At 38.3% G+C, this 13,156-nt stretch overlaps 2 protein-coding genes across 5 annotated transcripts; both read left to right on the plus strand.

Annotated features, from left to right (window-relative positions):
* The first annotated feature begins 321 nt into the window (after positions 1–321).
* Positions 322–4,680, plus strand: LOC109040237 (protein D3). Of its 4 annotated transcripts, none has more exons than XM_072298812.1 (6): positions 324–749; positions 1,212–1,564; positions 2,111–2,234; positions 2,844–2,981; positions 3,511–3,592; positions 4,249–4,680. In XM_072298812.1, exons 2-6 carry the CDS (start codon positions 1,370–1,372, stop codon positions 4,349–4,351), a joined length of 642 nt encoding a protein of 213 aa, XP_072154913.1. In that variant the 5' UTR covers positions 324–749; positions 1,212–1,369; the 3' UTR covers positions 4,352–4,680. The 4 variants fall into 4 exon arrangements, with proteins under 4 accessions (XP_072154915.1, XP_072154913.1, XP_072154914.1 ...); XM_072298813.1 differs by having other exon boundaries at positions 1,299–1,564; XM_072298814.1 differs by lacking the exon at positions 1,212–1,564 and having other exon boundaries at positions 322–749.
* A 2,452-nt stretch (positions 4,681–7,132) lies between these two features.
* On the plus strand, positions 7,133–13,094 carry LOC109040269 (protein D1). The gene is made up of 4 exons (XM_072298818.1): positions 7,133–7,473; positions 8,396–8,657; positions 10,178–10,259; positions 11,102–13,094. Exons 1-4 carry the CDS (start codon positions 7,312–7,314, stop codon positions 11,208–11,210), a joined length of 615 nt encoding a protein of 204 aa, XP_072154919.1. The 5' UTR covers positions 7,133–7,311; the 3' UTR covers positions 11,211–13,094.
* Positions 13,095–13,156: the final 62 nt, after the last annotated feature.

A 13,156-nucleotide genomic window follows, 5' to 3' on the forward strand; every position in this document is an offset into this window, starting at 1 on the left:
TCTATGAGGTTTTTGTCAAATGAAATAATACGGTTTTGACAGGAAAATGTTCTCAAGGGTTCCCAATTAGCAGTTCATTCGGTTTTTTGGTAAGAGACCATCAGGGCTTGACAGTATAATGGTTCAAAGACAAGAAAACGGGTCCGAGGAAAAAAATATTTGGACGGCCCGTTGAATAGCATTGGTTGATCGGTGTGCTGTACTATGGTACATCCGAGTGATTTCAAAAAGCGAGCCCTACTGGCACGCTTAAAAAATTAATGGGATTTTTACAGATAGATGTCACAAAACTAGATTAACCTGTCAATTTAAACATCATTTATCATCCCATTTATAGATATGGAGTGATAAACAATTGCTCCACCCGCCAAGCCGTCACCTGTGTAATTCGTTGTTTTTATCATGTTAATGTCAATGTCATGCCAATTATTGAATTACTTTAAAATTAGTTACCTTGGAACTAGCTCTTTAGTCCTGATCACGCTTTCAGTGTTTTGATTCGGATTTTTTCCAACGACAGTGTTTAGTTAAGTGAACATTATGCCAATTTTTGAACCTTAAAATTAATGTGAAGCTTCGGAAGTGTCTAGAAAAATTTTCGCACTTAGTATAACCAAGTTTCATATAAATATGTGAAATACAAAAAATAGCGACGGCTAATGTGGTTTTAAATTTGTTTCGTAACACTTGAGGCTCTAGATCTCTCTGAGCCAAATACTGGATTATTTCATTTGATTGCAAAGTTTAAGGTAAGATTAAATCACATACGTTCGCTTCTTTATTATCTTAAAAAAAACTCTTAAGAAACCTAGGCTACCTATATGACCTAAGTAAGTAAATTATATCTACCGTTGGAATTATTTTATATATTGTGACCCAATTATCATAGCAAACTTCAGTATTAGATTCTTTAATGTCGATTGATAGTTTTGAAAAATGTACTGTTTCTGAGAGAAATAAGTCTTCAGCAAACAGCGAAAATGTCACAGCTTTCGACAAAATCTTACTCTGCTCGTCTCGCAAAAATAATGATCTTCCAAATAAACTAGATTTTCAAATATTTTGACCATATTTTTCAATTACTTCCTATAAAATAAAATCTCCTTGTTATCAACCGATAGACAAAGTTCGACTGAGTAATACAAGTCACAAGAATCGTAATTTTACACGGGAAAAAGTTAGACTGAAAATTTGACAACTTTTTCTTGCAGCAAATTAGTGGGCACGTACATTTTTGCCTGTAAATTCTGGAAATACATATCATGAATTGATGGAACTAGTCCTTGTTTTTGCCACAGCAATGCCACAAAAATGTCACGGTGGACAAATTAAGCATGAAAAACGAGCTTGTTCATCATAGTTTGGCGGTATGGATAGACGATCAAAATGCCTTCTCAACGCCATTTTTCAACTGCTTTGTATGATCCAAGGTTACACAAGTCAAGATCTGGTGGTGCCACCCTTTAAAAAATTCAGAGATACAGTTGTAGGTCTGAAAAACGCTCTTCTCGATTTCCAAATTATACCAGACGTCTTGGAGGATGTGCCATTGCAAGTAATAAAGGTATGCATCGACTCAGAACCAGACTTAAAGTAAAATTTATGATGTTGAAAAACTTCTAATAGCATTAGTGTCTCCAATGTGTGCTAATCAAAACAGAATTGATCATGATTATCTATGAAAAAAGGAGATAAATAAAAAATGAAAAAAAAAATGGGTCAAAAATTTTGAGTCAGGCCTGAGCCGTAACGTGATCCACCATGATGAAAAATGTGACTTCTCCCCTAACTGACACGAAAAGAACTAGACCGCGCGCGCAACGGAAGATTCTTAAGAAACTACTAATTATTTGCCCCACTCTGGAAAAAACCGCTCTCCTGAACATATCTCCATTGAATATGGTCTCAATTTCCGGAAACAATTCACTATTTTAAATTACAATAACATTTTCATTGAAAATTGAATTGTTTATGAACTTGAAATCCGCGTGTAGATTTAGGTATCTTATTTCGGTGGCGTAGCAACACAATAACACTGCACAATGCACACTCACTTCCTATACGATATTATTCCCAGAATATGGTATACACAGTCGTCTTTGATTTCTAGGTCAAGTTTCAAGACAAGATTGTGAATCTTGGGAATAAGCTTACGTTATTAGACATAATGGTTCCTCCAACCCACGTTTCATGGGAATTTGAAAAAGGAGCTCTTTACACATTGATAATGTCAGGTATGTGCATACATCCTCCACCAAGAATGTTCCTTTATGATGTTAAATTGCCCAAATAGGTACCGCACAGACATAAACAGGGTGATCCAGAAATACTGCACCAACACCACCAATCATCACCCTGTAACTTTTGAGCAAATTGAGATAGAGACTTGAAATGTTGTGAGTGCTCCTCGGTCAAAGGAAACGACTTTTGGGAACTTTCAAAATTTTAAGTAGATCATTTTAAAAAAAGAGAGAGAACCTGAGGGGTTACAGGGGTCTTGCGGGACTTTTGATTCACCCTGTAAATAGGGACCCCCATGGGGCTGAAATATTAAGACACCACAGTCGTGCCAATACTGATTGGAACAGTTTAGTCTAAATTCTGGAGGTATGAAGGCTGTCAAAATATTTAAGGAGTGCCGTTCAATTGTTTGCTTCTTCGTGATAGGCTTTTTAAATGAAATTTGTTTGCTTGCATTTATTGAATCATGTCTTGAATATTTGAAATCATAAACTTGAAAACAATAATTGAGAAAGACCGCCAACTGTTGGCTTTTTGGTTCTCCCAAACTTTAGGGCTGACGTATGTAGTTTATAACTCTTGATCGTCAAACAAATTTACAGGCCCTGACTATCCAAGTAGAATGCTGCCCGAATTCCGCGAATACCCTCATTGGGTTGTGGGTAACATTCCAGGCAATAGTTACTTGGCTGGAGAAACGGTTTTTGATTATCATGATCCTCCGGAAACATATCATCCAGGTAAATTTTACGTCCTCTCCATTATTATAATGACGTCTTCTAAGTTTCCCTTGAAACTTTATGTTGGGGCTCCTAACGAAAGAGGGCGACGCACCCGTGGTCTACCGACAAGAGGTTGGCGGCAAAGAGGTGGAGGAAGAGATCAGAGAGTGTAGTTTGCTTGAAGACCTCTTGGAAGACAGGGGTCAATGTCGATTGGGTGCCACAGAACAGAGGGCAGCGCAGATTTAGTTACTTCTTTGTAAATTTCTCTTAACTTTGTTTCTTTAATATTTTAACAGTTTTTAATCATCTGCTGATGCTGAAAGTAAAAATCTCTTGGTTTTATAAAAACTATCAAATTTCCTTTAAAAAAATAAGTTGGTAAAAATAAAATACAGTAGAGGACGAAGAAGAAGAGGAAGAAAAAGATGAAGGAAAAGAGGAAAAGTCCGCAAAAATTAGTATTTATATTTTGCTAATAAAGCTATTTAAAATTTATGACTTCTAACTCAAAACCAATCATTTTGTTCTGTTTATAATCTTACAGGCACCCATCGGTTTGTGTTCACATTATACAAACAAAATGGTTCCGAGCCCGTGGAATTCGACGAAAATATTCTCAAAAAAGAGTAAGAAATTAGATGCATGATGAAATATTTCGTGATTAATAAGAAAAAGGTTTTACCTATCTTCTATAAAGCTATTCTATAAATCTTATCTCGGTTCAACCAAATGAAAGTTTTTTATTGCTAATTTAGTCACAATTATTCTGGTCGCAAGATTAAATTTTCTCAAGTAGTGTCAGCAACTTAGAGATATGATTATAGGTTGGGCGACTAGGTCCTATTGATTGACTTGTCTAAATTTCACAAATTTAGTGTCAAAACTTGGAGTTCTCGTTCTCTTCTCTGTTTTTTTGTAAAATGTGTTAAGTATCCAACTTTTCTCTCAGGGATATTCTAAGAAATTATATAGTGACGACTGATTTTCCTTTCAGTAGTATATTATACGTATACAGACATCCATAACGTGTTTGTGAACTGAAAATCGATTGATCGATCAATACATCGAAGCTCGATGTACTCATCTTCGAAAGCATGTTGTTTTTCGTCAAGTAACGAAGATCATCCAGTCCATAACCTTTCCGTTCAAAAAAAGAATAAAACGAAAGTAACAAAAAGAAGTTTGTTTCATTATTTCAAATGACTATTCTGATTTTGCATTGTTTTTCTTCAAGACTGTTTCAATGGTAGGTCTAATTTTTCTCTTTTTTTCATTTTAACAGGAATATGATTCTCTTTCGGAAATACTTCAAGACTGAAATTTTCGGAAGGAAATACAGAATGGAAGCACCAATTGGCGTAAATTTCTTTGAGGTTGACCTATGAATTGTTTACACCGGATACCCTACTCAATTTAATTCATCGGGAATCGCTTAAAAACACATTTTCAATGAGTGCCATATCTCCTCACTTTCTGTCGAAAGCAATGTGATCAGTTCGTCAATGAATGATGAGCCTAAATTAAATCAAACCTACTATATCTCTGTAAATATTCTTTAACGTATTTTCAAAGTGTGATTTTTATAAACTGTGATAAATAATAATTTAAAAAAAAGGAAAGAAATTAGTATTAGAAATAAGTTGAGGAAAATTACCTCTATCCTCGAGAGGAACTTGACTTTCCAAGTTCTAGCATAAATCAGGTATATTATTGATTTTGTTTTTTATTAATTATCCTTCCTCTTACATATTTACTGAAATATTAGGGAAAGTATGATTTCAATTTCGAAAAAAATAAAAAACAAGCAGTTCCAACGCCCAAGCGTTGAAGGGCGCTTCTTTGACAAAGCATATTACTACCAACTTATGTACCCGAAGGCTGACGAAGATGGAATTTGAAGTGGGATTCTTTAACAGCAATACCCTTCAAAACTACAGATCGACCGCGAAGATCTGAAACTTTCCACAAGCACTTTGTAACGAATGTAAGTTGGTGGTGAATGGAAACATAAAGGATCCACTGTAAATCAGACGACGGGAAAGAGCGGCGGAACCTCTAAAGCTGGTGCGTCAACGCGATCTAGCGGACAGCGGCGTCGCGACGCCGCGAGGTAGGGCGCGCAGGTCGCGGGGGAGCGGGGCCGCGTGAAGAGGAGTTCAGCCAGGGGAGGGGAAGCGCGGGTCGCGGGGAAGAGAGGGACCGGCCGGCCGGCGGTGACATCGGCCATGGATGAAAATATAGGCAGCGCTAATGTCTCCGCTAACTGGAGTTGGGGGTCCTTATTCATTCTCATGGTCCATGACATAACCTTAAACCTTCCGCTCAATGCCGCAAACAGCTGACGTGTCGATGCTGCGCCGTTGTGCTGCGCCAATAAAATGAACCAATCACAAAGTAGCACAGTAATACGTCACTAAAATGAAGAGATCACGTGACTGTTCGTAATATTTTCAAATCGATCTGAAAGTACTGCCTCGGATATAAGTATTTAAAGCATAAGGAGGCCATAAAATACTTTAACCAGGTAATACGTTCGTGCGAGATTGTTATGCTTAAAAGCAAAACATTTCACGAAAACTTTTACGAATACCAGATGCAGAAAAAAATCAAATTTTCCCGGGTGTACCAGAATGGCGTCATTACCCATAAGGCAAAAGGGCATGTAGTATAGTACATGTTACATCGGGGGAGTCGAACGGTTGGAAAGGGCGCATCTGGTACCCAGAAGCGCCCAAAAATGCATCCTTAAAATGCTGTAATAAGTACAACTAGAACGGCGTTTTGGATCGTAAATCTTAAAATCAAGATTTTGCCATCGCGTCACCATTCTTAGTCTGTAAATATAGAAATACTCATTTTGAAGGGAAAAAACTGATAGAGCTGGATTTTCCTTCTAGAGTTACCCTTGAAATCGAAAACGCGCCTGCAGTTGCCCTCCTGATTGACCGCGATAGACTGATTTAGTGGCTACCTCATGGTTCACATGTAAAACACATAACCTTGTTTCTGGTTCGCGTCTTTTGCGGCATGGTGGTAAAATGCGTCAAAGTTTCTCTACTTACGATCAATATTTTTTCGACCGGTTAATGACTAAATGATAATAAATTAACACAAGTAACCCATGAAGAATGTGTGCATTACGTTAAATGTTAGTTTGTTTTGGTTTAAACCAAAAGTTCGATATCATATCGAATGACTTAGTCACGAAATCATTCTATCATAGTGTTGCTCCAAAGATTTTGTCGCTCCTTTGACGTAAAGGCGTATCTCAATTTGAGCCCTCAAAAGCGTGGATTTGAATGTAGAACAAGGCTCACGTGGAGAACGAGATACGCCCTCACGTTAGAGGAACGACGATTTGTCCCCCTTTCGCAGTGAGTCTCTGTATTATTTTGCAGAATGAGCACCATGACTATGACCATGACGTCATGTCAAAATCTTGTCTCTAAACTTAGAGGTGTTTTATACCCAGCTTTCCTTCCTCTGTTCATCGTATACTTTACTTCCATTCATAATTCGGACGAACAAAAAAGTTTTGGCCTGCTATTTCACACAAAATTAGCAGTTTAAAACATTTAAAATAATTGATATATTTTGAAATGTATAATAAATTCACTGCACAAGTACAACATTTTGTTGATTGGCTTGAGCATGAAGTTTTGAACCAAAATATCCTTAGAGTTGGTGCTATATTTCACCAGTAATCATAATTGTCAGCACATTTCATACCTATTGTGCTCCCGTCAATCGATTCTAGATAAAGAAGAATCGAATTTTACCGAACAAGAATTGGTCTTGTAACTCATTTCACAGTGTGACGAAAATACGGAAAACAGAAAATAGTAATTGATAGAGAGCCTAGAAAAAAATGAACGATCAAGATACCACTATTCCGGCTTGTGAATACCCACTCTTGCCTACTCTGTCAATTGAAGGGGAGTTTCTACATTTCAGCATCGACCGACGGCGGTGCGGCAACTGCTCTTTCACAGTAAATGAAAAACAGTGGCAAGACGTGAATGATCGATTTATCGATATTTTTCCATTTGAAGCTATGGGAAAGAATCTATTATTAAGGCGTTCCCTGTTTATCGATCCTTTTACATATGTTGAAATGGAGTACGAGGCTTAGAAGTTTCACCGTCATGTAAAGGCATTTAAGGAAAGGCACGATGTGAGTCTACGACAATATAGATCTTATCAAACTTTGCCTCGCATTTATTCTGAGATTTGCCAGCTTGAAACCTATCAAATTTGGAAACGAATCCAGTTCAAAAATGGGTTACTCATCAATGGCCTCGTCCTGAGCCTGATCAAAGTTGGTCCTCTGATATGTTTGGGCAAAATGCGTCAGACATGGCCCCCCAGATTCGTGTTTGTTTTGTGTCTTGTGCTAACTGTGGATCTCTCTTGGAGCGTCGAGCTTACGACAAACATGACGGAAATTTTAAGGGAACATAAGATCATCCCTGACTGTGTCCCAATAGAACCACCCCAGTTCCTCGAGGTATGTAAATAGTATTCCTCTGCAGACACCTCTGCAGAATTTATCGTAACTGCAGATTATGCTGAGGCATCTTGGGATGAAGAAAGCGCCCTGCTGTGTAAAAAGGCTTTGGGTTCCTTTGCGAATGACACGCAGAAGTTGTGACTTGCAAGGGACTTGCAAATTGGACTATCACCAACGCGATTCAGGTCTGATCCTCGACACTGAAAAAAAAAGTTCGGTAAATCCGAACTAGTTAGGATCATATGGAACCAGGTTTTGTTCGGTACACACAACCGAATTATTCGGTTTGTGCGACCGAACCATTCTTTCAGTTCGGTTCAGTGGACCGAACAGTTTGACTGAGCAGACCGACTAATTCGGTCGTGAGTGCCGAACAAAATCGTGGTTCCGTATGATCCTAACTAGCTCGGATTTACCGAACTTTTTTTTTCAGTGTGGCGGCTTGCGCCTGATATTTAACGAGGTTACCAATATTCAACCCAAAGATCTGGTCGATGTTACACAACGAAAAAACCAAGGGATAAGTCCAAACCGCACGTTCAAGTTACTTTGCGATCTAATTCCCATATTAACACAAAATTTTGATTAATTTTTCTTACTGTGTACAGTGTTCTGTCCCCCACGACCCTTCAGGGAGTCGGCACTCTGAGTCTTTTCACACTACCACTCACATACTCATACATTTTACTCTGTTAACTATGACGTAATCGGCAATCATATTTGCACTTTTAAAGCAAATGAAAATCTAACAGGTGAGAAGTTGCTAATTGTGTTTCATACACGTATGTACATGAATGTATCTTGAATCGTGACTGTTTATGAGGACACACATATTTCTAAGAGGACATTGGAGATCACACCAACTGCAGGACGCGTGGTTTTCTTCATCTCCTTTGAATATAATTCTTGTTTACCGTAGGTAAACTATGTCCACACAGTAGTTGAATTTGGAATACAACTGGACACGTTAACCGTCATGTATCAGCCGACCGATCTTAAATGGAAAGCTGAAAAAGACTCTTACTACACTATCTTACTAACTGGCCTGGACGTTCCAACTAGAGAAAATAATTCAGTCAGTCAATATAAGCACTGGATTGTTGGTAATGTGCCTGGAAATGCTTTTTTCGCCGGAGAAACAATTGTGGAGTACGTGGGGACTGGACTTCCGTACGGCAAAGGTAAAGAGAGAGAAGTGATGCCTTCATCCTCATCTAGCCCGAGTTCGAGTCACTCAGTATTTTTCATGTGTTAAATTACTCACGTTTTTTGTTTGGACATATTTTTGTCCCTACATGAATTCACGTCGTCCCAAAGCAAAACTTCAATTTTTTACGTACGAGATTTGGTGGAGACATAACGCGGTAATTTATTCAAGAGGTGTAAAAATCCGCTTTGATTGCCATTAAAGTTCCCCACAATTTTAAAGCCATGTAATTTAATTATTTTATGCTTCAATTTTGTAGATCGGTCACTCAAAGTGGGTGAGAAAAAACCCTGGTAAAAATTGGCGGTAAGAGCTGCGTTTCAAAATACCATAGAAATTCTTATAGCCGACTAAAGGAGGCTACAGGAAATCATGTATCTAGCTGTAATGCGGAGGAAATCATACGGCCGGGCCGGGCTATACGAAGCGATAAAAAATTATGCAGTCGGGCTATAGTTCCTATCGCCGAGCTTTACATTTTATCGCCTGGCTGTTGCTTTTTCGCCATCAATTATAAAAGGCTATAAGAAATTGTGTAGAAATTCGTGTGCTTTGGAAATCATTAAGTTTGATACGGAACCACCTTAATATTTACAAAACTTACATTATATTTTCCTTTAATACATATTTTTTTTTCATCAACTAAAATGAGAATAATCCATACAGGATGTGCAAACATTTCAAAATCATGAGTAGAATAACGCTGACTCCGCCAGATTAAATATTTGAGCCTAACACAAAGCTGAGCGGCGACGCACTGGCGCCTACAAACCTAACAGGGATACTTCACGCATTGCGCAACGCGTGAAGTATCCCTGTTAGGTTTGTAGGCGCCAGTGCACGTTTCGCGCTGGCTGCCCGCCTGCCGCGCCGCAGCGTGCCACGGCGCTTGAAACAACTATTTCACACAAGAGGTATTGCACAGTATCATACGAAACTGCAGGCGCTCCAACAGATTAGGAATGGCAGGCATCCTTCAAAAGTACGAAGCTTCCCTCGCAAAATAAATCAAGATACTGCGGCCCAAAAAGAGAGCGGTAGTCCAAAAACTCACTTAGTCCTAGCATCCGTAATTAGTAACGTTTAGCATACACTTTATCGCCTGGCTGTTGCTTAATCGCCATCGGCTATAAGAGGCTATAAGAAATTGTGTAGCCAGCTATAGAAGCTATTGGAAATCTTACAGCCGGCTGTAGGTCTATGGTATTTTGGTACACAGATTCTACTGCCAATTTTTATTAGGGAACATTTATGTTAAAATTGCTTATGAAACAATACACGTTTCCACTTACTTTTTGCAAGTGGTTCAGATAATAATGCATGTGTTTCACCACTTTGATCATAAAGAGAACCTGAAATAAGGCAAAGGCCTTATGTTTAAGGTGAATTTTTGAAGATTCGTGTAAACCTTCACTTTTTCTCTTGCTTGCCATACTTTCTCTGACACATTCAGCATTTTTACAAGAGTTTTTTTTTTTTTTATTTCTCCTACAGGTATGCATCGTCTAGTTTTCCTCGTGTATGAACAGCCTGACAAGAAAAGAATCATTTTTGATGAAGAAATCGTGCGCAAAGAGTGAGTAGATCTTCCTTACGTGTATTAAACTGGAAGGACGGAAAAACATTTCAAAATAAATAAAAAATTAAGGCAACATACCATGAAAGCTCAGGTTGCCCAACTTTCAAAAATAAACTAAAGAAAAAGGTAAGAAATCCTGGCCGTTTGAAGGAGATACGTCTGAAATCAACTGGTGATTTGACCTTTAAACATCAATTTTGGATTATCCACGGTTGAGAAAAAGTTTAAAATTCCTGGAGGGGTATTTTGGCATGTCCTTTCAAAAATCAAATAACTTCACCGAAAAAAATAATATGCTGTTTTAGCATCTAGGATGTCAAAAATGTGTCCGGTGATCCCAAGATGCTGCCTTTACTGCCCTCGCAGTTGCATTTGCATTCACAGGATGTAAAATTAACTGCGGGGGCAGTAAAGGCAGCATCTTGGGATCACCAGACACATTTTTGACATCCTAGATGCTAAAACAGCATATTATTTTTTTCGGTGGTCAATTTTTGACCTAGAGAACTCGGATTGGTTTTATTTTATTGGTATTCACCAGAAAAGTGACATGAGACAAATCGAAAAATCGGTTAAACTAGGGTTTCGGTTCGCATAATGTCACTAATGAAATCAGCGCATCAAATTATTGTTGCATATCAATTTTCATGAGATCCGGTGGATTACCATTGCCAAAATTCAGGAAAAACTATTTATTTCTAAAAATTACAGAGGCTATAGCCCCTTTAAAAATAATTTTTTGAAAACATTTCTAAGGAGAAAAAAAGTCTGATTTTAACCCATAGAACACGCCCCTGTAGTTTGACCTATATTGTTTGTTTTTCTATCGTGTGTTTCAGATCAAATAAGGAACTTCGGATGTACTTCTGTGCTCAGAAGTTTTTCAGAAAATACAACATGCAAACAGCTATTGCAATCAATTTCATGCGCGTTGAGGAATTGTTGTGAACAATATGATTAAAAATTGCTTCGCGCAGAAAACAGAGAATAAGTACATCGACAGAGGAACTCTTAGACCACGTATCTCGGTTTGCAACGTCGCAGACTTCCTGTCATAATTTATTTTTCAGATGAAAAACTACTCGACGTAAATTTTTGAAGACTTCCGTGATTTTCTTCTTTTATAGAAAGAAAAATCTGTGAAAACTTCAAGGAATGACATTGGTTTGTTTTTCCTTTCAAAAATAAAATGGGAGCAGAGATTTTTAAACACAACAAAGGAGATACGTGGTCTGGTATTGTATTTGTCATATTTTGTTGTTTTCTTGCAAGCGCCATTTTTGAATGCATTGCGTCTTTGCAGACTGTCAACTTCATTTTATACCAAAAAGAGGAAAAAGTAATATATACCGACGGTTTTCGTTGCCCACGGCCGAATAAAGGAAAGTGGTGTAATACTTACTATCGTTGCCACTGGCAAGTCATGAGAGGAAAGAACATTTTGATTTTTTCGAGTAAAAACCTGCCTACTTTATGTTTTAAAATTTATGCAGAAAAATCTACTAATCGAGACAGAAATTCGAGACAGTTTTCAAGAAATTGCGCCGGCTAATTTTTTTAAGAAAAAATTAAGTAGGACAGATAGTCTGCAACGTTGCAAACTGAGATACGTGGTCCGCTTTTTAGCGATTGATACATAGTTTACTAGTCCTTCACCAGTGCACTACTGCAAATGTGTCTTTTTCAAAACTCTGAATGTGCATATGATTGTTCTGCCTTACGCTAGCCGCTTAACCATCATATTCTCAAAGAAATAGGGATGAAAATTTCGTAATTCGAAATTTAGCACTGGATATGGTCCAGCAAGAGATCACTACAAGGAAGTGAAGTAACACTGTGGTTAGTTGGCAAGATACTGGAGAGTGACATAAAAAACGGCTCCATTTTTCTGACAAGCACAAACTGATCTTCCTCTTTGCTTCCTTTTCCCCGTAACGCAGATGTTTCAAACTAGTGAGGAAGCCCTTGAAAATGTCAATCGGGGCGCTCTCTGAACGCAGACGTCTCCATCTCTTGCTCAGAGCTAGTCATGGCGGCACTGATAGAAGTCCAGCCATGAAAAAACCGCATCTGCCGACCAAGATGTGTCCCGTGTGCAACCGTCCCTTCGCCTGGCGAAAAAAGTGGTCACGAGATTGGGACCAGGTGCGCTACTGCTCCGAACACTGCTGCCGTCGTCGGCAACGTGACCGCCAGCCAAGCACATAGAGGAAACACAGAAGCTGATAGCCAAACCGGTAGTAACCCCCACAAAGTTGAATTGTGTAGGCAGGCAGCAGTATAAAAGCCTAAAATTCTGAGCTCCGGACATTCAGCCGGGAAACTGGCATGAGAGTATGGATTTTTTCTTCTCTTCTAACCATTTCCATTGACTCTATTATTTATATAGAGCTTTCACCTTTTTCTGATCGAAATTTTAAAAAATTCCCATAGACGCAAAAATATCCCTCGAAAACACACTAAAAACTCCAGCTCCAGATTCTCAACTGGAGAAGCTGGCATGGGTGCAGGGATTTCACCCTCTCTTCCCACTAGTTGCGTTGACCTTATTATTCATAGCGCGCTAAAAAAAAAAAAAAAAAAAAAAAAAAAAATAGGGTAACTGAGCTCAAAGTGACGTAAGTGACGACCAGAAGCACACAGCACACAGTATAATTACCAATCATTGCACGTGCCTCTTGCATGTTCTCTTTGATTTGGATGACTTAACCCTTTCTTTTTGTGTCGTCACTTTGGCCAATCAAGAAAAGGAAAAGAAGAAGAAGAAAAAAATATGATGAAGATTGGAAGTCTTTCCAGTCTTGAAAAAAAAGAAAACAAATTTACAAGCGCCTCTTCTTCTTCTTTAAGATTACATGTACAATGTATCAATCACACCTGTGAATGATTTACGT

Source organism: Bemisia tabaci, chromosome 3, assembly GCF_918797505.1.
Source record: "Bemisia tabaci chromosome 3, PGI_BMITA_v3".
NCBI classification, from domain to species: Eukaryota; Metazoa; Arthropoda; class Insecta; order Hemiptera; family Aleyrodidae; genus Bemisia; species Bemisia tabaci.